Below are 27,618 nucleotides of genomic sequence, written 5' to 3' on the forward strand. Positions count from 1 at the left end.
ACTTGCTCAGCAAGAATAAAAAAAAAAAACTGCTGAGCAGAAAAAGTTTGCTGGAATTAGATATAACAAAATTTATAGCTGTGCTGCAAAATCAGAGGAAAGTGTCTGGCAATATGACTTGTACAAATATATAAAAGTAAAACTGGCAAATTATGACTGGTTTTGTCTCTTGAGTCTTTAGTATGTTTTTCCATGCCTGTGTTCTGTACACATCTTAAACTCACAGGTGTTTTTTCCAAAATGCTTTCCATGATCTCACAACCAGGAATTTCTTAAGTACAACAAAAGTAGGAAGCTTCTTTTGTGTGAGAAGTGATGAGTTTGCTGAATTAGGTGACCAAGCAAAGCTAAGGAAGACAATGCAGAGAAACAGAATGATTTCCTCTGCACAGCTGAGGTCTGTGAAGTGATGAAAAGGATGACGGAGAGGGTGGAGGGAGGGAACAGGAGGGCAAAATTTACAAGGCAACAGTATTATTTACTATACTCCTTAAATGATCTGAAAATGCATTGAGAAGTGAGAGAAAGATGCTCTGTGATAATATCTTTGAAAAGTAAAGTTGACAAAAGATAAGGAGATTCATGGCCACAGTAATGCACTACAAAACTCAAATACTTTTTTTAAAAATCCTAAGCAATGAGTCAAGAAATATCTACTGGTACTCAATGACAGTGGATAATTAAGAAATGTACACTCTAAGCAGGCTACTTTGTGCATTTAAGTATTTTGGCATCTTCCTCTGAGGCTTTCAGTACTGACTACCAGTGAAAGAAAAAAATCTGAAGGACTGAGATATAATGAGGCAATTTCTGTTCCAGTAAAAGTACATGCACTCTTAAAATCCCTAAAGCAGTCTTGAAAGGGCTAGTTTATCTGAGAAATGAACCCTTTGGAGAAATCTTGTTTCTTTCCTCAGGACAGAAATTAGTTGCAACTCTGGATCTACCCACCCCCATATAAAGACACAAAGGCTGCCTTCATACTTGCCCTTGTAAACCCTTGCAGACAATTTGGGATACCCTTCACTATCTTCTTAACAAAATCAAGGAGAATGAGGCTCTAGATACTTTGACTTTAAATGACAGGGTCCCACAAAGGAACAATAATCACCCTAAGTGTCAAACTGGCACTGTGTTCCAACAAAGAATGGCATGTTCTAGACCAGTTTTCCACATGGAAAAGAAAATGCCCATTCAACTGGCACAATGGTTTCCCAAACTTCACTGGTTTTTCATCTGTTCATGGGTGAAGCACTCTGACAGCTCCACCATGACCTACACCTCTCCCAGTGGTCAAATGCCTGGGTGACACGGGTCAGAGAAGAGGCTGGGGGAAAGCTCTTCCTCAAAGGGAAAGAAAAGCTGTCTCCTGCTGGCCCAGCCTCCTGATCACAGGGGGCCAGAGAGACCCCAAGGGAGCTGCTGGGGTGACAGAGCAGGAGTCAGCACTTCCTCCCACCAGCAGATGGAAATGCTGCAGCTCAGAGTCCTGAGGCTGCCCCCACCTGCGTGCAGGGACCCTCTGTGATGCCAGCTCCCGGGACAGCAATGTCCCCATTTGTCCCCATGCCCAGCTGCACAGAGGGCACCTGCAGCCTCGCCCTTGAGGGGCTTTCCAAGGCACGCTGCCTCCTGCAAACATCTTCTGATAATTAAATCTTAATGCTTTCACTTTGGAAAGCAAACACCAGACACAGAGAAGCTGTACACATCTCCCCATGCTCCAGAGACTTTCCTAAATAACTTGTCAGCAGCACTAATTGAAAGCGTGTAACATTAATATGTTAACAGCAGACATACGACCAAAAATATGAATTTTTCACAAAAACCTGGAATTTGTCAAGAGGGAGGAAATAGATGCATTCATTATTGTCTGATTTTATTGTTTTAAGCATTTATTTGGGATCTAATTTAGAAATTGCGTTACACATTTTAACATATGCTTTATGAGTGGGCTTTTTTTCCTCCCTTTAAACAGCATCAAAGCCTTCCATTACCTCATCCGAGGCACTCCAAGTTCTGACCTCCTAAACACAACAAACACAGAAAACAACTGCAGTGCTTCTCCTAAAGTATCTGACTGTAAGGGCTAGGTGTATATTCAAGTGACATGGGCAAAGCTGACAGCTCTAAAAACAGACTTAATAGTTTAGGTTGCAGACGTGCTATTGTGTTGTCAGCAGAATAAGCGCTCTTGTAACCTTCAATACTTTAGTTGAGGAAACTAAAAAAGTTGAGCTTAAAAAATGGAGGGAAAGCAAAATTAAGCATTATAAATCTAAGGAAGTTAGTCTACTGTCATCAAAAGGAAACACCTACTTGTGCTGCAGATCTAATTTAAGAGGCATGACTTTATAAATGCTCAAAGAATAAAAAGGAAATTTTAACTGAGCATATATGTTCACACTGTTAAAATATATCTCTTTATAGCTGTATATATATCGATATCTATCTATCTATATATGCATAAAACTACCCAGGTTTAAGCTCTAGCTATGCAGGCAATTTGTTGAAAAATTAATTCCCAATGAAGGGTATATATGTGTATGGGCATTAAAACAGGAATTGATTCCAGAGGCTTTTATTCCAATACCTCCTTCTCTTTTAATTCCCCCAGGTTATCTTAAGAATGTAGCATAATTGAGAACTATTTTCATGGAACAGTAATTCTAAATAAGTGGGATGTTGGAGTTATATTGTATGTCTAAAGATGATTTTATGTCTAAAACATGAAATATCTCACAATCAAGATAGCATCTTTTGCCCATTTAAATGCTTAACTGGCATAAATTAGTACATATTGAAAACCCCTTCTAAGAACAAAATTTTAGTTAACAAGCTTCTAGAAATATCCACCTCATGCAGGCCAAACCAAGGTATCACAAAAATATTCATTGTCTTTTTACTGATAGAGATATTGTTAATACTCCAGTCAATTGCTTGTGAATAGTTAACTAACACCACCCTGTCAAGATATAAACATGTTGCCAAAAATTTTCAAGATCTTTAATAATGATATTTCCTTATATTATTTCTTCATAGTGTCATTGGTAACAATTCACTGGCCCTTATCAGACAAGAGTTCCCATTTTCTATCATTCCATTTTTACCTGCCTAATCAGTTGAACAAAAGTACTTTATGTAAAATGATTCCTTTAGTTGCCTTAGCTACAAATCCCTGCAGTATTGTATAATTGAAATCTACTCACGTAAGTTAGGAATAATTAGGCTCCAAAATTAAGCCAAACACAAAGTTAATTCAAATAGTCAGCTGCTGTCATTTAAATGGTTACAGAGTTTTATTGTTGCTTAACATCCTTGAATGCTTCTAAATGCACTTTTTTTTCCTCTGTTACAACCTTATCCCTTGCTCCAGATGGAAAATGGATCAAGAGAATGAATTTTGATTATTTCATAATCAGTCATACCTTGACCAAAGAATTTCTTTACTAGTTTTTTCCCAGTTATTGCCACTAGATTTTTCTATTTTATTTTTAATCAGCCATATAAAAAAGGGAATTAAAAGAATCAAAACAGATGAGGCTATGAGGTAAATAAAGTCAGAATCATCGAGTCTGTTACAAATAACATTAACATGATGATGAATTTTTAACAGCAAATATTCAGAAAGTCTCTCTTCATATTTAAAAAAACCTTTTGCAAAAAGAAGGCAACATAGAAATATAGTTAAAATGGATCCACAACAAATCTAAGAGCCAGAAAATAATGCATCAGAGAGATAAGACAAAATATCATAACAGGAATTGTTCTCAGGACTGAGTCAGGACTCTGTTGATTTATCAGCATGGAATTTGAAATAATTTGTACAGCAAAATAATTGTTTCATTGTTACATATAAAGCATAAAATAATTGCTACATTATTAGATTACTTTGTAACTGGCAAAGGAAAGACTGCTGGTTAGATGTATTTCTGACTGTTTTTCTGTCAGCACTCAGTTTACACTGCAGAACAAAACACTGTATCACAAATCCTTCAAGACACTTTACATATGGATGACTTCCAGCCTTTTTGCATTGTGAATTTTTAAAAATGTACAGATGCTTTTTATATCTAGGAAGATCTATATACATATATAGATCTTCAGACTAGCACAAAGATAGAGAAGATTACTGAGCAGGATTTGAATTGAAGGCCTAAACCAAGCAGTTTATGCATGATATAGTATGCTGATAGATTTTTTTTTCCCCCAGCTGGTGCATTAATACATGAAGTGATGTTTTGTGGACCCTATCCATCTTTATGGGTAATAATCCACATCACAAACCACCCGTTTGCCCTCTAGTACTTTCCATGCTTCACTCTTCACGCATGCCAGTTTCATCTGTTGCAAATTAAATGATGCAAAAGCGTAAGCAACAAACTGTTCAGTTTTGTTTACTAAAAGCATATTTATCTTGAGCTACTAAAAAGCATGATCAGTGCTCAGCTAGAACATAGACTTTTCCAATAGACGTTCAATGGCAAATGTTACAATGTTGCAGAATAAATAGCCACTTAATTCTAGCAACATTTTGCAATTAGAGGCAATTCACAAGCCTGAGCGAAATGAAGCAGGGTAGCTCAGTGGGAGATGTACAGCGGAAGGCAGATCTAATCACAGCACAGGACCAGCGGCAAACAGGAAAATCTGAGCGAAGCTCATTCAAAAGATGGTTAAAACAGCAGCGATATGAAACAGCACTGAAGCCTATAAAAGGCAAACATTTCCCATTGCTTTTCCAACTGTTCAGCACACAGGCGAATCTGGTTTCAGTGTCAACTTCCTCTCAGGTTTCCTAAATGAACTACCTAATTCAAATTTAACAAGAAAATTGCTCCAACAGCACCTTGCATTAATTGTACTTTCTGCTGGAAGAGAACAAAACTACCTAACTCCTGAGAGAGACATCAAAATCCCTGACAAGGGAGAACACAAAAGCCAGCCTTCCTTCCATCGTCAAGATCCCTCATAAAACTCGCCGAGTGCTGTATCCAACAACTGAAAGTTATGTGGTCCCCCTGGGTTTCTCACATGTATGGGTTGCTCAGGCAACAGATGAAAAAAAAATTCATTTTGCTTCCCAACTAGTCTCCCCCACACATCTTTTATACACCGAGAAAAGATCAGGGATTATTATAGTAGGATAAATTGAGAAAACAAAAAGAATTAAACATTCCCAACCACCTGGACCGGTCCAAGCTCAGAAGGAACAAGCAGGGAATCTCCTCTACCACTGGCAACAGCCTCAAACACACTTACACAGGCTACCCTAATGTCACTGGGACGTGGATGAATTGTCTCCCCGACTGAAAGAAGGAGCCATAAACAGAGCTGACATTCATACAGCTCCATTTCTTTGTACTTCAAATGAAAGCAAGGAGGTAGAGATTATAGAAACACAGAGAGCTGAACACACAGAGCTTTAGCACAGCTGGATTTGGAAAGCTGATAGAGTAGTTTGAGACTCTTTCTGGAACAGCAGAAATTTGGAACACCTCACGCAAAAGGATTTTTTCAGCTCCTACTCTCAAAAAGAACTGCGTATTCAATTCACCATACTATGTCTGTGGGTTTCAGGTATGGCTCGTCTACAGAGGCATACAAACAAAACATACCCTGTGTTAAAAATGTAAAAAACTTAGTATTCCTGAAAAAAAATATATATAATTGGAAAAGCATCTGGTATTCTTGAGTTTCATTTAAAGTATCAACCCAAACATAATAAACAAACAAACAAAAAAAAAATCAAAAGGAGCAACTGTAAATATTCTTCTACAAAAACAACATTGATGAATAAAGATGACACCAGTTAACCACTGCAAAAGGTCAGATAATTTTTAAGTGTGTCTTTGCCATTGTTAGGAGCTCCTATACTATTAAGTGCCTTTATAGTGGGAGTATGGATGGACAAGACAAGAATGTCTCTCTGTGGATAGTTTTATCTCCCCTCCCTCATGTAACACAATCTGGAACACTAGCACAAACATGGAAGTGGGCACATACATGAAACATATTTTAGAGCCATTTGTGTAAGTCCTTTTTCTGTAGTGCCTTCATCCTGCATATGCTCCCTGCTATCAAGACATCCATCCATGCAACAGACAATTAGCACAGACCATGACTTTCTACGCCTCTTACTCACAGAGGTAGACCATGAGCATCAATGGATCTACTTGCAAATATAAAACCCATTTTGTGCTTGTAGAACTTGGCAACAAATATTAAATCTAAAATCATTATACTTTATGGTAATTTTTATAATTTGATCATAAGGACACTAAATGCAATAAAAAAGCCAGTGCTGAAGCATTCATTGATATCAGATGCTTCAGGCAGTCATACTTACATTTTACACTATGACCTGAAAGTACAATATAAAACAATGTTAAAACTATATAAAAAACCCTTGTTACTAAGACAAGCAGCATTCTTCAACAAAAAACAGAAATTAAAAATAATTAAAGATTTTTTTAAATACAACTCAATAAAAAATAAACTATATGTTTTCTTATATTTAGTAGTAGACTACTAATAAAGCCTATTTGCTTTCTAAAAAACATGTCCAAAATCTGCTACTGTATTCCTGCAAAGGTCCCTTTATCATAATAAACTAATCTAAAACATTCCCAGACTTACACTTAACAAAAGAAAAGCCCCTTAGGCAGTGATGTTGGTGCAGGTCAGCTGAAGGTTAAATAAACCCCCTCTCATTGCACTGGTCACCAGCACAGCTCACAGCCTCACCCTCTGAGACTCACCAAGGTTACAGCAACCAAAGACAGTAAACTCCAGCAGCAGCTTAGAGGGCTCTGAAAATACAGCATCTGCCCCTAGCACAGCACACTGCACTTCTAGCATTTTACACTTTACAGGGGCTTTTTCTTCTTCTGAACACAGAGCCCAACAACATGCAAAATCTCCCCTCATAAAGGACAATGTTTTTCAGTAACTGAGAAGATGGCATATCAAAATAGTAATATTATTACTCATTTCATAGTAATTATGCATTTATACTCTTTTCTTTGCCTAAACTCTAAGACTCCTACACTAACACTTCCTAGCAAGTTTTCATTTAAACGTAAGTACAGTATTTAAAATGGTTCTTCATGCATTCTTCTACATGATTCTTCCATATTTTGCAATAGTGATGCTATTGCTTTGGTTTCAAAAATGTAATGTTACAGCACAGAATCCTGCAGACCTCAGTACTCTGGGAATAGATAAAAGATTATTCACTGCCAGCATGTTAAAGTATCTCTGGACTTTCTGGGCAGTCTGTCAGTCTCTATTTCTTGGAAATGCAGTTTAAAAGCTTAACAGACATTCTCCTTTAAGAAGAACTTTGGTCTTGCTGTTCAGATAAATTTTCTCTTTAGTAGATATGTTGGCCCTCTATTAGAAAAGAAAAGAGAGATGTCCCAGATATGTATGCACCAGAAAATACCACTAAAAAATGGCATGATCTTTCAGGACAGAAAACAGGACCCAGAGCTGCAGTTGCTTTCTTCAGAAAAATTCTGCATAATCTGCATTAATCAATTAAGAAAAAAAAAATTCTAAAGAATCCTAAACCATATCAGGTATATATGATACAAATAAAGATAGCATTAGGCTTATTAGAGTGATCCTCCAAAGAGTGGGCAGTACCAGTCTGGCCTTAGCACACTGGGTGTGCTTATGGATGTTTTGCAAGCTCTGTAAACCCAGTGGTTCCTGCTAACTGGGGGCCTGACAGAGCCCTCACTGTGATAAATTCCATGGCTAGAAATTAAATCGGTGCTCCTCTTTGCTCCAGTGTGACTCCATAATGGATTTCACTCCTTGCAGAACCTAAATCCACTAATTAACAGAAACCGATTTCTACTCAAGGCCATGGTACAAGATTTTTTATAATTTTTATCCTGGGCAAAGTCCTACTAATACTCCTAGTAAGCATGTAGGAAAGCTGGCATGCTTTTACTGTTTATTCAGTACCTGTGCCATGTGCCTTAGACACTCCACGCCTGAGTGGCTTCACAGGAAGCTGAAGAGCTGGAGTAATACACTAAAATAGCAAATATCTTTGTAGTGGCCCAAAGTACATTATCTGTATTTAGCATTTTCTTTAGTAAATGCACTAACATTGAATATGCACTTAGAACTGCTTCCAACTCAGCACTCAGCTCTTTGGCTGGCATAGATGGAATTTACAGGAATATATCCTTTTCAGTGTAATGCTCATTAAAACAAACATTCAGAAGCAAAGACAAGCTGGATTTCTTTAAATAACATTAATTCCATTTAGGAAAACAGAATTAAATAGATAATGAAAGCATGATGCTTCTTCCTTTGGACAAAGCATAGATAATAATTCATAATAAAATGGATTTAACTTGAATTAAACCTTGGTTAAAATAGAATGTTAGCAAAGAAAATTATTTCAGCACTTCCAAGGCACTTGTGCTTTTCAAGCAGCAGAAAAGAATAAAAACAAACAGCATCAAACGTTAGTCAAAAAGGTGGACTTTGTAAGCAAGATAAAGCTTAAAATACTGAAACCTGCACTGTCCAAAAACCAATCTACACCGGAATGTTTAGCTCTGACATCTTTTTTTCATATGCATATTAGTGTATCTGTCTTAACTTGCTTGAAGAGAAACCAATAATACATATAATATGCTTTCTACTCTGCTTTGCTATGGAAACAAGACGTGTGTGATCTCACTCTCTGGCTTTCTCTATTTTCTCAGATAATTTTTAACTTGTTAGATGATTTCACCTAATTAGGAAGGGGGGAAAAAAAGAGGTGGTGTCAAAAGTAATTAACTTCCTAGTGTTTGTAGGAAACAGGTAAGTAAAGGTGCATGGGACTGAGCAGGAATCCCCTCCTGATGGCTTGGGACAGACACGGACACGGGACAGTGCAGAGGGAGCTTTGCCCTGAGTGCCCAGGCCAGGCCTCCCACGGGCACCTGCCCAAGGCTGAGCCAAGCTGCTTCCCAAGGCAAGGCAGTCCCTTCTGCCTTTGCAATACAACTGTGGTTTGAAAGACATGCCTATATAAAACATGCTAGAAAAAGGGACAGAAAAATAACTTGCAGAAATGAGATTAATAATACTCCAGCTCATGACTCAAGCTTTTCATTCCTCTTTCCAGCCTCTTGTCCCCTCCTCATTTAGGGCTGCAATGCTTGCTGTTGGTGGCAGTAACAACAAAAACAACAATGTTGACTTCTTGTTGATCAGATGTACCAGCAGTGTATAATAACTCAGTGTGGTTTTCCTGTCCAGCTGTCGGCACTTGTCTGTTCCAGGTGCATTTTACCTGAAGGAATGGACTGTTTCAAAAGCAATCCCATCTGGACTGCATAGCCAGGGAAAAAAAAAAAAAAGGCAAAACCAAGACCTTCTTATCTGAGGACACGATTCCTGTTTGGATAGGCAACACTAAAAGAAAATTACAGCCTTCGTCTAACTGTGCCTGCTTGCCAATTCCCTGGTGAGGAAAAGTTAAGGCTGTGAGAGCTATAAAGCCTTTTCTTGATTGGAAAATGTTTCATTATATGAATAAATGAATCACTTGTCCACACCCAGGATCATTCCCCCCCCTTCCTCTCCATTAAACTGTACAGAAACATTAAAATGTAACAGCAGGGAATTCAGCCAGGTTTTATCTCTCCCAGTAACTGCAACAACCTTCATGTACACATCAGATTTCTATAAAAAAACCTATGTTCCAAGCATGAGAATTAAAGATTTTCTTATTTCTAGCAAAAGTTAGATGCTCTTATTTTAACCTTTGTTCATGTTCATACTTCCAGGCATGAAGTGCTACTAAAGCATGTTATACTTGGCATCTCTTATTACTGAAGCAGAAGGCAATGTAATTTTGTGAGAAAGTGTAATAATGCAGTATTCATTTTTCTTCTGTGGCTGGAAGCCAACTCTATATTAATATTCATTTCCAGTATACAGAGCCACAGTATTTCATTTATTTTAAGAATTTACAATTAATTTGGTATGATTCTGTTATCTGCTCCCAGTTTCCTTCCCTGTTTCTTTTAGCTAAAAAAGCAGCTCTTGTATAGACTTAAAAAAAGTAAATTCACAACTGAAGCATCAAAAGATTGCTACTGGCTACTAAAAGCAAGAAAAACAGGGACAGAACAAAATGAACTTGAAATATTACAGATGACAATGAAAATTAACTTTCTGCAAATGGTAAAATTTCAATCTGCAGAAGTTCTCAGTTGACTTTTTCCCTTCCAAACTCAGCAGATAAAACATGTTTTACAACCTGCTGTTTGCAACTGTAACCAAACCACAGAGAGTTGTTCGTCTGCTTTTTCTTTCTGCTTTCAGATGTTTTCAACCATCACACAGCACTAAACTGCAAGCACCTGAATGTTTGTAAAATGCATTAAGTAGAGAGATCTGAAACAATTGCAATAATAATAATTTAAAAAACCTTAGTGTTTTAAAACTTCAGACAAAAACCCATAAATAGATGTCTCAACTTCCTACATCTTAGGTTTCACCTGGTGCAACCACTTTTGCAATGTAAGTGCATTTATAATTAGCACCAGCTATTACCAAGCCAGCTAGTCATAAAGTTTATAACTCCAATCTCCTAATCCACATTTACCTTTCTTACCTAAGAAGGAGGCTGGAAAGCATTTTCTCTTCCAGCTGCCCTGTACAAGTAAGATTACAGCCAAGTCCCCAGCCCGGGCAGGCAGCGCGAGGGCAGCGGCTCCCAGAGCAGGAGTCCCACCAAGCACGGAACCATCTCAGATCTGCTCAGCTTCCTACTACATCCTGGCAACATTTAAGGAGGAGGGATGGGGAACTGACTGTGGAAGCTGTTTCAGTGGAATGAGACTTCCCCAAGCTCAGAAGCAGGCAGGAGGACGGGCTCCCTGAGATGTGTGTGTTCACACATGCAGATGAACAACCCATCTCGGCAAAGCTCGGTCTGCCAGCACGGCCCCAGCTGGGCAAGGCTGCAAAGAAAGCTTAGGAAATGATGCAGTGAGTGTGGAAGGCTGCAGAAAATATTTGAATTTTTAGGGATTTTTTATTTATATAATAGTTTCTTTTTACTTATATAAATTTAGGAGGAAAGAGAGGAGGAGGCAGGGTAGTTTTCCAGAAGTATTTCTGAAAATCTGGCCTTAAAATTCAGGGAATTTTGACAGAGTAACGTGCATAGCTGCTTTAAAAACTGCTGAGATCATGACAAAGATGTAGGAAGGAACTCTGTATATTATACATCAATTAGTGAATAATGTGAGATGGCATGGAGATGCTATTTTATACACCAATCTTTTCACCTGCAATCTAGTCAATCAAAATGCTCACACCCAAAACCAGCCTCAAGTTCTATATGAATATTTGCAATTAAAAATTCATAAGTCATGTTTTCCTTTTCATTCATTTGTGTTCCTCTGCTTATTAAAAGGGCCACAAGAACAGCTGTGGAGACAGACTAACTGGATGAAGTATAGTTTATGAAAAAAACCAGATAAAGAACAGATAATGCAACTTCTTTTAAAAATCTTTTTCCTTCCTCATCTCTTTAATTTAACAGCTATTTTAAACACATTTGATAGCAGTGAAGTATTTTTCCTTTTCCAAAAAGAGCAAAAATATTTTCAAGTACATGCTATTTCTGTATGAACTTTGAGTTTTATTTCCTGGAATTTAACTTGCATAGCACTAATCTTAATGAAGTGTTTGCCATTTCGTTTTCAGTGAGCAAAATTAGAAAAGTAAAACGGGTATTTCATTTAGTTGTTTTATATCACATTTAACATATCCATATATTTCTTGTGCAATGAGAATAGAAAAGGAAGGATAAACAGGAAGAATCCAAAAATAAGGCACCTACCAATCAAGGCTATTAAATACTTCACTTGCCTGAACATTGCACTTCAATTTCAACATATGACACTATCAAACCTAAAAAAACTTATTTTCTTCTTTTCTTCATTAAAAAGGGACAATTTGAGTCTTATAAATTAAACCTACAATATACTACGTTTAGTTTGTCATCCACAAACTTCAAGTTATCTAATAGAAATTAATTGTACAGTCCATTTAACTCATCTGAAAACCCAAGTAAAAAATAAACTAAAGCTTACCTTCAGTACACTGCAGGAAGCTGATAATGAGCAGAAACCAAAAACTTTGCATTCTGCAGCCAGAAGACACCATTATTGATCCCTGTAAGAATTTTCTTTGTATTCCTTAATGAATCCAGTTATAAAAGCCCAGCATCATCGAAACCAGTGGTCTGCATTATTCATCTTCATACCTGGAGTAGCAGAAGATTTGGAAGAAAAGGAGAAAAAAAAAATCTATCAGCACCTGAACACCAATAATTTGGAATACCAAATTTTACTTCACACGAAGACGGAAATATTTAGTAAAAACTGAGAGTATGCCTGCACTGTAGCTGGGAATTTGGCAGGGTTCTGGAATGTAATCTCTCAAGGTCAATCATCACTAAGCACAATGCCAAATAATGATACGTGTTAATGTTGAAAGCATGAGTGTTACTGATGTATTTGCACTAAGACACATGAAAAAAAAACCAACAGGAGAACATTTGCACTAAATATAAGAAACTGAACCTGTAGATGAGTTGGCTAAGCTTTTCTTACTCCACAAATCTGACACAACCTGTATTTCTCTACCTTAAAGAAACAAAGAAAAATTAAATCTAGGGCATTATATACATATATGTGTGTGTGTGTGTGTATTATATATTATATATATATTTATTGGGGATTTGAAACATGGAGCGGCTGAGAACACAGCAACTCCTCCAGCAGGAAGGCTGAGCAGATCTGCTCCCTGCCATGGTTCTGGCGTTCCCTTCATGCTACACAAAGATTGCTCTCCTTGGATGAGAGAGGCAGTAACAGCTGCTTTGCTGACAAAATACGCCATTTGGTGAGGCAGCCTCTTCATATCACTGCACAGTTAGCTGTATTTCTACACAATAAACATCTTCAGAGAAAAGGGAATAAACAATGGATGAGACCTTCTTCTGTCCTTAGCCTCAGACAAGATTTGTCTCCTACTGAGAAATACGAACTGAACTGCTCCTGTAAACGATGTACCAAAGTAAGAATTCTTCAAGCTATCATTTGCATTTGAAAAATATAATTATAGTGATAGAGTGCAGTAGCTGTGGTAGAAGATTTGACAGCAGAGTGCTCCCTTTTGCTAATGACTCTATTCTCTCACCAGCCAGCTGAGTAACTACACACATCCTCTTCCATATCTCACTGTGTGAAGCTAGGTCATGCTTCAGCCCTGACTACTAGAGTTTGGGAAGCTAAAGAAAAACTAACATCCATTGAAGAACAGATTATTTTTAAGTAGAAAGCTGGCTCTACATATTACAGACATGTGAAACAACTCTGGAGAACACTGAGCACTGCAGCAACCATGGATGCAAAGGGCTGAGCCCGGTGTGACATTGGCTTGCTCGAACGAACAGGACTGTGCGGACGTATTGCTGAGATATCTGAAATTAATGTTACTTTAAAACCATGTAACAATGACTGTGTTAAAATTTAAGTGGCAGGATCCAAGGGCCACTTATGATTCTTATGAGTACTAGAGCATGTTAAGGGCTTTAAAAATACATTTACCCTTTTGGCAGGGAGAAGTGGAAAGGATGAAGAGCACGAAATACCAGATAAAGAAATTCTATGAAATGTTGATAATTTTTAGAAGTAGAAATGTTAATCATAATCAATGATAAAGTTTGTTCCCTGAGCACACAAACAGTAACAAAACTGACACTCATTTTTTCCCACAAGGAGAGAAAGATGGGAATTAACAGAAAACATTATGGAACAATTTCTCTGGCTCTCAAGGAAGGCAGTGTATCTCTGGAAATTATTAAATAGCCATGCAGATTTCTTTACTTGGCTCCTCTTTAAGAGGACTGGACGCATCCCTCTCACAATACAAGTGTGCTGTGGTTCCTCAGACAGGGAAATTAAAGAAAACTGACATCTGAGACCATATGATTTTATGTTTATTGATACCAAAAAATGAACCCTATTTCCAATTTCCAACAACAGAGAGGTGCTCTTCAGTCACAGGTACTTTTTTCCACACATATTTCAACAAGAAGCAGGCAACAGCAAACGGAGTGGAGGATGGGCAGAGCGTGGCTCTCCCTGGCACACACCCATGTGCCCTGAGGTACAAGGTGTGACCTGAATTTAGATGGTGACACAGGAGGACCCCGAAGTGGTTGTGAGGACACAGTCACATTCCAGCTCTAGATCTTTTACACTGGGCTGAGACTCTTTTGTTATGCTGATGCTAAAAGAAAATAAATCTAAAAGTCCACAAATGATGCACTGCATTCAGCAGAAATTAAAATTGCAAAGGAGCTCCTGCTGAGTTGAGAAGAAAAAATTGCCACCATGATCTCCAAATATAAAAGCCCTGGAGAGAGTTCAGCTAGAATCTTGGGAAGAGTTTGGATTAATTTTCCACCTGTAGCACCCAAAGGAAAAATCATTAAACTATTCCACACACACTACAGACTAATCAGTGTAATTTCAGTAAGCAATCAGAATAATCCAGGAGAATAGATGATGAATAATAATGGCTAAAAGTAAAATTAAATCAGCCTTCTGATTGCTCCCAGTCTGTCCAGAAGATTTGGACTTCCTGAGACTCAACTTTTATCATTATTTCTATAACATATCACTGCACTCTCAGGTTTTGAGATATCTTCAGCTTCAACTGGATAGTGACATCCATGTGCTTTACCATCCTCAGTCATCACTTCCTTGTGGGCCTTTTTAAATTGGAGTGGGGAGGAAGGAGTTATGTCAAAAATAAAACCAATAATCAAAGCATCACTTGCGTAAGACCCAGCATCTCCCTAGGAAATAGTTGCAAAATGTACGCCAAACAATTTGCTTTTTTTTTTTTCAATTGAGTAAAGTTCTTGACCTTCTAAACTGACTTAGTCACTTTTATAAGGACCTAACAGTTTCTGAAAATATATTGATGCCTTTGAAATACCAAAACCAGCATAAACTATTCAAATAAGAAGAAATTGCAAGCATTTTAAAGAAAAATTTTAAGTGTTTTGTGCAATATATTGTTCTCTTTAGATTGCTGTAGCCTACAGACATAGAATTTAACTCAGTGTGCTGCTGCAAAAAGAATTCAAGATAAACTAACCAGCTCCTGACAGATTATCAGTAACACATATTTATCTAAAAACCAAGAAAAAATGAAACTGTGTTTAAAAACTGATGCAATTGAATTTGGGTTTGCTTCTTTTCTTTTGAATAAGTTAACGTGTTCACAGCAAACAAATTTTAATGGAGCCTCTGTATTTGAGAATCTCTGTGTGGCTCTAAGTAAAAGAACGTGCAGTTCCAAGCATTCATCAGCATAACAAAAGCTCAACCTGAGAAAGGCATCCAGACGTGAGCTGGAGCCAGGGAGCACTCGGACTAAAGACACTGCTGTCAGCCACATCCTTCTGACCATCCATCTATCAGCGAGACAGAGACTGTCCGTGGCATCTCACAACAACAACAAATCCCAAACCAAATGAGTAGAAGCAGGAAAAGATGTATTAAGTTACTTCTTTGTAAACAGAAAAAGGAGACCACAGTGAGTGGCTGTCCTGCGCAAATAAGTTATTTCCCCTCAGACCTTAATAAACATTTTCTCTGCATCGCTGACTGCTTCAGCCTGTGGGTGGGGCAAAGAGAAACTCCCTAGAGCAAAATCTTGCTTGAATTTCAGAGTGCAATAAAAGCTGCCCAGAAAATTTCAGCTGTAACTTAAATCCCTACCTCTGGGCCATACTGCAATCTCCCACAGGAAAAAAAACAACCCCCTGCTGAAAGTAGAGTGGTTCACCTTCTTAAGATTCTTCTCATATGCACTGTCAAAGAAGGCCAGATCAGGAATAGAAATGTTAATGTTCAAGCCTGGAACACTGCAAAGGTACTGGGCATCTCTTCATACTGTATTCATAAGCTGTGCTCCAAGTCCCGAATATCTCAGTGCCCCCACCTCTCCTCCTTGTTCTCCCGTGCTTCTGAAGCTCCTCACAGCCGGAACACGGCCGCAGCAGAATACATGCCACTGCTGGCCATCCCTCTCCCCCAACACTGCTCAAGAGCACCCCAGAGATAAGAGAAAGCTGCTCCAAGCATGCTCCTTGAAATACTTTTATCTTGGAAGAGAAAGACCTCTAAAGGACTGTCGCGTTCCAACTCTACTCTGTTTAACCTTCCCAAGGTTTTATTTTCAAAAGCCAAAAAAGGGTCTTTTAAGATCTTCTGGACAACTGACACAGCATGCTCAAAAGCTGCCTTTTCCCTCCTGTTCTGTCCAGCTTTTCAGGCAATTAAGACAAAGGAGAACACAGAGATCTTTCCAGCTAAGCAAGGATGTTTTTCTTTAGCTAAAAGTCATTCAGACTAATGCTGATGTATTTTAGAGTATAGTGCTTAATTTTCCAAATCATTTTAGAAACACCACAGAGCACTTGCAACCTCAAGTGAAGCTTTAACATCCCTATTACAGAAATAAAATTTGCACTAGCTTTACAGATGATGAGGCACACAGAGGTAAGGAACATCAGGCATAGCTGCACAGTTCATACATGCCAGGGAACTAGCAGGACCAGGCAGTCCTTCTTATAAATCCTGTGTGACCTACCTTGCCACACAAGCAGCACCCCCACTGCCTTTCATAACTCAGTTTATGAAACTGAGTAATTCTGTAATATATATGAGCCATTCTGCAGAGGAAAGGAGGGGGCAGAGAAGGCAAGGGTGAATAGATATATATTCATACAGTATAATAGACTACTTAGTCTCCTGAGAAATCATGTGTCCACATGCTTTCCCATCATGAGGCTTTCCCAATTTAAAGAAACAAAAAAGTTAAACTTACTATAATCTGTAACACAGGAATTTAATTAGCGAAGTGTGATTAGTAAAACTGTCTAAGCCGCATTAGTAAAATCCTCAAATGAGACTAATACTGTTTATGATCCAAGAGCTACCATTTTCTACATATCTGCAATGAGATACAAATCCAGTTTTCAACATTGAACATGTCTTCAGATGCATTCAACATGAGTTATTCCTAAGTTTTCAATATGCTAATTCAAAAATTGATTTACATTAATAATGACACATTAGTGCTACGGTACCAGATTGTAGAAAATCTGGTTATGAGTTTTAGCTATGAGACCTTACAAAAAAACCCCCTGACAACAATCAAGACTGCTGATCTAGTAAGCCTCCTTCTACTGCCTATGATAAACAACCAATGCTTGATCTGCTCCAATGAAATCAGCTGCATATTGCAAGGAGAAAGAAAAGGCTAACTCTGATCCATCTAAAATGGCTAAAAAATACTTCCTTTTCATTAAAGCAATTTAATGTTCAAAAGGTAGCAGGGAGTCTTATCTATATTTCTGTATTCAACAGTCCCTATTAATTGTCACCTTGAACATTGGATTTCTAACCCAAAACATTTCTTCCCAAGTTACATGGAAAGAATACAGTATGAGGGAAGGGAATAATACAGTAAGAACAAGACTTGACCAAGGTCATCCAATCTTGCTACAAAAAAATTATTTCAATGCATTCAGCTGCATTGTGCTGTGAAGTTACATGCTAATGCCTGATGAATGCCTGAAACAGTGAGCAATAAATGTGTACCCTAAAATTGACAAAGACCCCAGAAACACCCACCCTAGCCTGAGTTCCCAGCTCTTCAGTGTAATGGAATATTCAAAATATCCAATCTACCTATGCAAGACACGACACTAAACAGTGCACTGACACTATTTTACCAGCGGAACATCACAATTTAGTCCATCAGTCCTCAGCACCTCAGTGGTCTACCACAATCATTCACAGAGAAAATAAATAGGATTTGAGAGGAAAAGACAAAGATTTTCCTTTCTCATCAGCACTCTAATTCAGCTTGGCCTCACTCTTGTGTTTTACAGACACGTTACACAGCGGTCCATTCCCAACAAGCCAGCTTTGCCCCTTGTTAACACAGGATAAAGCCTGGACACTCAGGGGAGTTTTCATTCAATAAGCCAGCAAAGTAAACCTTTGCTAGCACTAATAAGAATGGCTTTTTTTGGCTCCAGGCACTCTCCTTTTGCCAAGCCTGAATTTCTCTTTTTGCCTTTGATAAATGCTCAGAATCAAGGAGGGGGTAGGGGCAGACGGGGCGTGTCACTCAATCCTCATTGCAAATTCCCTGTACTTCACCTGAATCACCTCACGCTTCTACGTGAGACCACCTCGACACAAGCAGTGCAGGTAAAACCCTTCTACCACTTCTGCCCTCTGTGTCACTACAGCTTCCTGGGGACTCAAAGATAATTCCTCACCATACAAAGAAGGGGGGAGGGAAAGGGATGCTGTAAGTCAATTACAACCGTTATCGGCTGTAATATCTCAGTGTCATGCTGAGCATGTTAAATATGCTGATCACTGTGGACACCAGAGGCACAGTCTGAGGCTGTTTGCCATTCTCTTCATTAAACTGCAAAACAAATAGCTCTCATTTTCAAACCTATGTAGGACAGATTTTATGAACATCAAAAATAAACAAGAAAATAATGAGTATCTTTATAAAAACACTGAGAACCATATGACAAACCTAAAGAAGCAATTGTAACAGCTGAAGAAAATTCAAAGGCTTTTCAAACTTCTCAGAGAAGAGAAATCCTCAAAATAATCTATTTATATTAAAGATCTCATTTCTTTCCCTTGGAAAAAAAAAATCACTAGACTAACATCAACCAAAGACATAGCAGCCTTGTAAGACGGGAAACTGTTTGTTGACAGCCTTGACAAGGCTTTGCAGAGGCCCGTATTTCTCAAAGCTGTTATGCCACTTAGCTGATTTTTTTTTTCCCTTCCACTGTTTTTCACAGCTGAGAACTTGTTTGAAGTGGAAGTAGACTGAAAAACAAAACAAACAGAACTAAGTCCTGGGACTGTGGTCAGACATGTCGGTACCTGTGAAGCGACATGGTGTTTCTCTAATTGACTGCAAGGATTTCAACACATCTGATCTGCTTTATGGCCACTAGGCCCTGGGTTTAGGCAGGGAGATGAGCTCTGATACTGAGTATGGAATCCAGCTCTGGGGCCCCCAAGATACGAATTATGTGGACCTTTTGGAGGAGGTCCAGAGGAGGCCACAAAAATAATCAGAGAGCTGGAGCACCTTTCCCATGCAGACAGGCTGAGAGAGCTGGGACTGTTCAGCCTGGAGAAGAGAAAGTTCTAGGCAGACCTTATAGTAGCTTTCTAGTACCTAAAGAGACACATGAGACCTGGAAAGGGACTTTTTACAAGGGCCTGCAGTGATAGGACAAGGGGGAATGGCTTTAAACTGAAAGAAGGCAAATCTAGAGTAGATGTTTGGACGCTTCTCACTGTGAGAGTGGTGGGGCACTGGAACAGGGTTTCTGATGACACATCCATGGAAGTGTGTTAAGACCAGGTTGGATAGGGCTTTGGGCAACCTGGTCTGGCAGCATGTCTCCCCAGCCACGGGATGGGGGTTGGAATTAGATGATAATTTCAGGTCCCTTCCAACCCAAACTGTACTATGATTCTGTCTTTCTCTGAAGTAAGACAACTCCGCAGACCAGCACAGAGCCAGCAAAACACCCACGCGTTACTCACTTCCAAAATAAAATCAAGTTACAGGCAAGAGCAGACAAGAACACATTTTTATCATGCATGTACTTTTATCCATACCATAACCAGATTACTGGGGGCTGTATAGCCCCAACACACTGGACCTCCTGGGGGATGGCTGTGCTGCAGCCTCGGCATTTGATATTCAAGCACAAACCTCAGTTTGGTAGCATCAATTCCCTGGAAACTACTGCACTGAAAACTTCTTTTCTGGGCACGTGCCAAGGAATATTATCAAAAAGATTCATGAAGCGGCTGGTTTAACATTCATTTTAAAGCATCCATTTTCTATCAGTTGTACTTATAATCATATTAAGTGGTCTGTATTCAATATAAATTATATTGTTCCAGTTTCAGGAACAAGCTTGAGTGTGCAGCAAAATCACTTTTGATTATTTAAAAAAAAATTCTATCAAAACCCTTTGTTATCACAGAGATACCAACCCTTTATAAGCAACTGAAAAATATTTAGCATTGTAAAGTCAGAAGCAGTGGGTGTATAGATATAGTCACCGTGCACTGAGTGTGGTTTGGGCAGATCTTTGCTTGGAGAGGAACATTAACATCTGTGAGACCATGGCCTAATCATTGTGCAGTGAAATATGAATCAAAATCAATGGTGGCACCTAAGATGTAATCTCTGCTGTGTTTGGCTCACTGCACCGAATCTGTGACTCATAAATCATTGTTACTAGCCATTCAGTGAAATCAATATTCAGATTCCCTCTTGGTCTATACATATGACCACTAAATGAAATAATAATGACCAAAATATGTCATATATTAGGTTATCAATATTACCAAAAGGGTTTTCTTGGGAGCAATGAGATAATCTAGGATAAAATACATCAGATGAGCATGCAAATAAATGTGAAAAATCTGTGACTATATATAGAGAGCAGGAGAAAGGAAATTTTAAATATTTCTTCTTCCACCATATGCTCAAGTATTAGAATTTATCATAGCATCACAACAATGCATTTTATTAATGATCATTTCAATAATGCATGCTTTTAACCATGTTTTAAAGCATGCTGTACCTAAACTTTTTTTTTTCCTTCTTTTTTCAGATAACCTCTTACATTATTCCTAGTTTTGTTTCTTTTCTCTGAAGCAATATTAATATTACAATGATCAGAGAGTATGTTTTCTTTCCATCAGTCTTATGGTCAGGACATTTAGAAAACCACATTTTAGTTCCACTAAAATCACCACCACCAAACTTCCAGGAGTAATTTCATAAACCTGGATTTTCCAAACCATTTACAAACCATTTAGGTATTAAAAGGTAATGGCTTATGTCTTGCACAGAAACCTGAGAAGTGCTCTGTGCTACCATCCCATACTTGGCCACAAGCCACAACAAAATTTTTAATTTTGACAACAGAAGAAGGGAAGAAGTCTTTAACTGCTTTCTAAACAGACAAGAGTTTCTCCAGGCAAGTATGACTTACAGGTAGAAACTCCACTGAATTTATGTAAGCCTTTGGAGGACTTCTGTGTGGACTTCCTAAGTACAAAAAAAATCAGGCAGTGCCAGCAGACACATCTTTCATGTTCACCCCTTTTACATACCAGTAGCACTTAGAAGGCTGAAAACCCTAAACCATGAAATAAAAATCAATGGTTTCCTTGGCTTTCTCCCCTTGTAACTGGCTTTTCTCATACACACATTCAAGATGAGCTGAAGGGTGAGAAGCCCTGTATAACAGCACTGCACACACCACTCTCTTCCTTGTGCCTACACACAAACATTCTACTGAATTACACACCTACTGCTTGCACATCATTGAGGATGTGAGAAATGTGTGCACTAAATCTGGCAAATAAATCTACAGGATCTATTCAGAAAGGGCCTGATTCTGCAATGAAACAAAGAATTCAATTCCCTTACTGGATGACGGGCTCTGCAAGGACATACAAGTTGCCAAGGTGTATAATAGTGCTGTAGTTAAGAGTATTTCCTTGTACAATTTAATAAGCTTCGAACAGTCAGGTGACTATTCCTAACTATGCAAGACAGCTGAATAAGTATCAGTCATTCATCAGAGCTACAACATTCTTTCAGTTGGGAAAACTGGGCTTTCTTATTTATTTAAACTATAATAGAAAAATAGAAATTATTTCAGTTATTTTTTATTCCTTTTGTAGAAAGGAATTTCTAAGTCAGGAAACCATAATGATTACATTTGGAGAAGTTACATGCAAGAAGAACTCTAAATTACAATTCAGCAGGAAGGCTCCTTCTACTTGCATGTACCACTGTTTAAAACTCTTCTCCCTAGCAGCCTACATAACATTTTCTCTTCTGCAGAGAAATTTCTGAAGCGAAAAAAACTCCCCGTGTATTGTGGAAACAGTGAAGGTCTCTTCCATGCATGGTGAAAAGGGAAGTGTGAAGTGATATCTTTTAAATATTAAACAAAATGGAATATGAGTTATCTCCAGCACTGCCATGCCAGCCGCCGCAAGTACTTGAGGACAAAGTATCCTGAAATTGCTTTCATGCAAAGAATTTTTAAAAAGAATGAACACTTTTTAAAGTATTCAAGAGAATGAACTCTTTCCATTGAAATGACTGAAAACATTTTATTTCCTGTACATTTTAATTTTTTTTAATCATCCATACAGCACAGATGAAATTTAAGATACATTTTTAACACATTTTTTAGCAGCAATGTGACCTCTGATATCCTGTGGTTTCATCAAGCAGACCAAACCACACATTTACAATTTCTTTTAAATAATATAGCTCTTGATGGCTCAATGTGACAATGACACTGTTACTTTGGAAAATATCCTATTTTTCTTTAATTAGGCTACATTATGATTTTAGATGATAATTTATTTAGCCTTTCATGATTATAAGTACTTATTGGCTTTTATTTTGTATTCTTTTACTAGAAATTAAAGAGAATTGGTGTTTTATTAAAACCCTGCTCTTCATATGTTCTGCTGCAGTTCATGAACTGTATGTGCAACTGAAGAAAAAAAAAATTAGTCTACATTTGTCTATCAACAGTATTTATAAGCAAGAGAGTGGAAAGATTACAAAATTTTAATAAGAACATTATATAATAGTAGCAATAATCTAGGTGTTTTACTGGGAAGTGAAGTGGATTACCGTAAATGAAATTTTTAAATGTCTTTTCCATTTTATAGATAACACAAAATGACTCTTTTCATGTCTCCAGCGATAAGGATACATGTGCCACACATTTAAATAGTGCCTTCACCCTATCCAACCTTGCTCATGAATTAATAATTCAGTGACATTAATACAAGAAGATAAATGATAAAGAGGTTACAGCAAAAGGGCCAGTGGTACACATATACTTCTTTTAAAACAGCTAATACCTCTCTGCCAATTACAGTTAGAACTTTTTTACAGTTTTCAATGGCATTTTTACAATCTAAATAGCAGCTTATGCACACACAATTTCACACAACTCAAGCTTAATAAATCTCCTGCTGCTACCAAACAATCATTCTGGGGGATTAAAGTGCAACATCTGCTAACATTAATAAGCATTTTACATAGCAATATGTATAAAAGCAGTTGCTATCAGTCTTCTGAAAAACCTTCCAGACTGGTTTGGCATAAATTACACCTTTATCGTTGAACTGCTACCTTCAGCTTAGGGCAGCAATAAGGTAGCTGTAATGCTGGAAAACCCGAAGAAATTATATACAGACTGCTATTATCCTTTGAAGCACAACAATTTCCAGAATACTTGAAAAATAAACAAGAAAATGTATATGTGAAAAGAACTTCCGGTAAGAACCCGGTAAAGTCACATAATTTCACTACTTAGAAGAAACCAAAGGTACTAATCTGTTTGCAAGAGAAAATTTCTCTCCTAATAGCAGTTATAACTTTCTAATCCACCTTGGGCTTTTTAAATTTTTATTTGTATTTCTACCAGAGCAGCATCTACTGTGAAAGAATGCCTGCCTTTCCAAGGAATAAAATAAATATCGGGGGGTTTATTTAATTAGGAATTCCAGCATACATTTTTAGGTAGAATTTGGCAAATGAGCACGCTTTGGAGTCGAGAGACGTGTAACATCAGCTTGAGCCAAGAACACAGTTGGCAAAAGCGGCACAAACTTTTACTTGCAGCCCTGCCAAGGCAACTCAAGCCCTGCAGTTCAGCTGTGGACAGCTGAATGCCAGAGCCTGCCAATCACCCTTCTCTGGAGTGAAGGAAATGAACAAAGTCATTTTCTAGCTTTTAAAAAAAAAACAGAGAGGTAAAGTATTTCAGGCTCTCACTGCAAAAGCCCTACTATCCTGGTGTTTTTTAGAAACTGAAAAGAATCAATGGTCAACACTGCAATAATAGATATGATAACACTTTGAATACCTTTTTATAGCGCCTCAAGATAATTTCGTCGTGTGGACACGTGGGCCAGTATCTGCAAGCTCATTTCTTTCCTTCATGAAAGAGTAAATTTGTATAAAAAATATCCATTTATAGAAAAGAACAGCAAACCAGATCAAATACATGTGTAGAAATTATTTAATACACTAGGTTTAATTATCAATTAATGTCCCCTGATTAACATCAAGATTTGCTTGAACAGGATTGTTTTAACATTATTTTTAAGTCAAAACACTGCTTTAAAAATTACTATGATCATATTCTTCTGACATCGCCCACATTCTTATTTGACACATTTTAAGAGAGATGAAGAAAATCAAAGCAATAAGATAATAAAAGATTCCAGCAATGCCAGTGCTTGACAACTAACACTCAGGGTCTTTTGATGATATCAGGCTTTAAAAGTACCCAGAACTAAGGCTGAAGCCAGGCTTAGCTGAGAGAAAAGCAATTACAGGACAGTAGGAAAAAGCTTAAAACAAAAGAGAAGCACATTTAGTATCTACTTTTCCTCAAACTGATGGTTTCTTAAGCTGAAGTCTGCACCTGAAATTCCCACCCTTATTTCAAAGATCGGAATCTCTGTTGCCAGAGGAAGCACATGAGGATTAAGAACCAGGTGCCTCAGTGCCACAAACAGTCTTTCTTAAATACAGCTTGAATTTCAGATTGCTGTTTTAAAATAAGTTTTTATGAAGTTACTGTGTGCTACCTTTAAAAACACAGCTTTATATTAAAGTGATAATTTCTTCCTTTTTCAATTTTAGAATAAAATTATATTGGCCCACAATGTTCTTTTCAGGCTATTCCTGCACCCCCGCACTCTAATTCTCACATCAGACATATCCCTGCCATGTGCCAGCCTTACATGTTCTGGAAGATTTACTGCTGCTGTGATAGTCTCATGGCTATTTCAAATCCAGGTCACAACTTTCCACAGTTACTTAGATTAACATTTGCAATTTAATCTATTTTAACACAATAATTCAACAGCGCTGAGACAAAAATGAGGTGACTTTTTTGCTCAAAGATGACTGAATATTAAATCTGAAATTTAACAGGTTGTAATCATAACAGTTTGTAAACACTGTAATATATATGTCTGCCCTAATTTAGTAAGATGGAACTCTCACACAACACTTATCAAACTGAGCACAAAAAAATTGTTCTGGCATTTCACTAAATTAAAATCTTCAGTCCCCACAGCCAGAATGCACAAATTTAGATTTTATTAATACCTTAAATCAAACTCACTTTTATGAAAGGCAATTTACAAGTCATCGTCTCTTCCAACAGCCAAGAACAGAACGGGGTCTTAAGCATATTTTTACAGACACTTTGATGACAGCCTAACCTTTTGCTCTGATTGCTACTTTTAACAAAAATAGCATTTTCTTTGAAATCCAGAAAACTCTTGTTTTCATGAATATAGCTTTAAGCCTTCAGTGAGTGGCTGACAGCTCAACAGATAGAAAGCAAATTTAAGAGAAGCTGTCCCTGTTAAGAAAATGCATGCCATTTTACTAGCTTCTTGTTCAGCAATCTCAAAACCTCCAAATTTAATCTAGATCACCGGATTTCACAACTTGCCCAAAGATATTGTGCCAAACCTTCACACTCACAAAATGATGCCATTTATACACATGTTCAGCAAGCCACCTTGATTTAACTTGTGCTCTATGTACTCTAATATTTTAAAATCCTAACACTAAATAACAGCAGTCAGCATTACAGGCACTTCTGCGATAGATTGCAAATCAGATGCAGAATGAAATCATCATCATCATCATCAGCATCAGGCAGCCTCCCTCGTGCTGCCAGCTACTCACCAGAAATCAGTGAGAGTCACACCATGGGGCCGGGAAAAAAAAGGAAAGGAAAAAAAAAAAAAAAAGAAAGAAGAGAAGGGGAAAAAAATAAAAAAGCAAGTGAGCAGGCAGAGCGGGAAGACGGCATTCCCCCGGGTGGTTTCGAGTGCAGAGGAAGCGGGAAAGCCCTTGGGTAGGGCGTGGGGCAAGGCAGAAGGGGAAGGGAAGGGAAGGGAAGGGAAGGGAAGGGAAGGGAAGGGAAGGGAAGGGAAGGGAAGGGAAGGGAAGGGAAGGGAAGGGAAGGGAAGGGAAGGGAAGGGAAGGGAAGGGAAGGGAAGGGAAGGCCGGAGCACAGAGCCCCGCAGAGGCTCTCCCGGAGCCCCGGGAGCGGAGCAGGGCTCGCAGCAAGGAACAGCCAGCAGGGATCACAAAACACATACGGCACCGCACACAGAAGGGAAGGACCGGCTCGCATGGAACAGCGGAGCGCGATGTGATTGCCTTCCAGCGGAGTGCCAGCATTTAGCATCAGCTGCACATAACCCAAGGTACAGAGCTCCCTCCCCTCCGGGACACAGCTGCAAGCTGCACGGACTGCGACCATCTGCCTTTGCATCCACGTGAAAAGCACACCAGCCTACAGCAGAGTCCACGAAACTCTCCGGACACCTGAGGCAAAGCAGGAATGAACGTGGACACTCGATGCTGCCACAGTGTGCAATGAGATAGATCCATGTCTGCATCTCTTACCTACACACAAATATTTTGAAACATTTGCCATGCTGCAAGTAATAATTTTCTATAAATGGCTGATGATTTCACAGCACCATTGCAATATTCTGTAAGTGGCTAATGGGTTCACAGTGCCATAATAATAATAATATTAATTAAAAATAATAATATTAATTAATAATGTTATTTATTTTAAAAATAATAATTAATAATAATATTAATTTTTAAAAAGTTTACCACAATTTCAACACATCCATTGCCCACTCTGGGAATTTTTTTGTTTGTCTGTTTAAAATCAAATCCAGGAGAGGTTGTGACAGTAATAAGTGTACAGCTCACTTACGGGTCACTATGGGACTGAACTAAGATTTTATTTCTGGAAGAAAAAAAGCAAGACAGGAGGATGAATAACATAGATGAGAATGGACAGGAAAAAACCAAGTCAACCCAAAGGTCCATCTTCTCAGATATGTAAGAAGCGATGGACAGAGGCATGACAGAACACTTCACCCGACGCTCCTTGGTTATCAACAGATTCTCCAGAAGTTATTTAGTTTTATTTTAATATCTCTTCAGTCAAAAGGTGACTTGACATTTTTGACCTAAAAATAGCAGTTTTATAGGTTGTTTAAAATAAAAATATCTAGCCCAAGACTACCATGGTGTACAAGAAGAGCTTGCAGCAAGTACAGTGGAAGTTTTCAACAGCTAGAGATTTCACCCTAATGATTTCTTGACTCCAAAATAAAAAGCAAATTCACTGTGACAGTATTATTTTACAATAGCAATTTTTTAGCTTTTCCACAGTGTTGTTATTTACTAACTAGAACATGTAGCTGTACAGTCCAGCTGACTGAGAGCAGAATCAAGGGAAACGGGCTCTTCCTAGCTAGCAGTGACCTTCACCCATGACTCTGGACACACATTTTTTCTCCTGATCTCACAAATTTTATCAAAGAT

General features: G+C 38.2%; 1 protein-coding gene across 18 annotated transcripts in view; it reads right to left on the reverse strand.

The window, feature by feature from the left end:
* Window positions 1–27,618, reverse strand: part of ADGRL2 (adhesion G protein-coupled receptor L2) — a 204,673-nt gene that overhangs the window by 112,084 nt on the left and 64,971 nt on the right. For all 18 annotated transcript variants that reach the window (XM_071436413.1, XM_071436414.1, XM_071436417.1 and 15 more), the window contains one exon: window positions 12,126–12,298. In XM_071436413.1, coding sequence (XP_071292514.1) covers window positions 12,126–12,198 — 73 coding nt within the window. In that variant the 5' untranslated portion in view covers window positions 12,199–12,298. The remainder of the gene's footprint in view (window positions 1–12,125; window positions 12,299–27,618) is intronic.

Source organism: Agelaius tricolor, unplaced genomic scaffold (genome assembly GCF_023055355.1).
Source record: "Agelaius tricolor isolate 1412-34295 unplaced genomic scaffold, bAgeTri1.0.p SCAF_11, whole genome shotgun sequence".
Classification (NCBI taxonomy): domain Eukaryota; kingdom Metazoa; phylum Chordata; class Aves; order Passeriformes; family Icteridae; genus Agelaius; species Agelaius tricolor.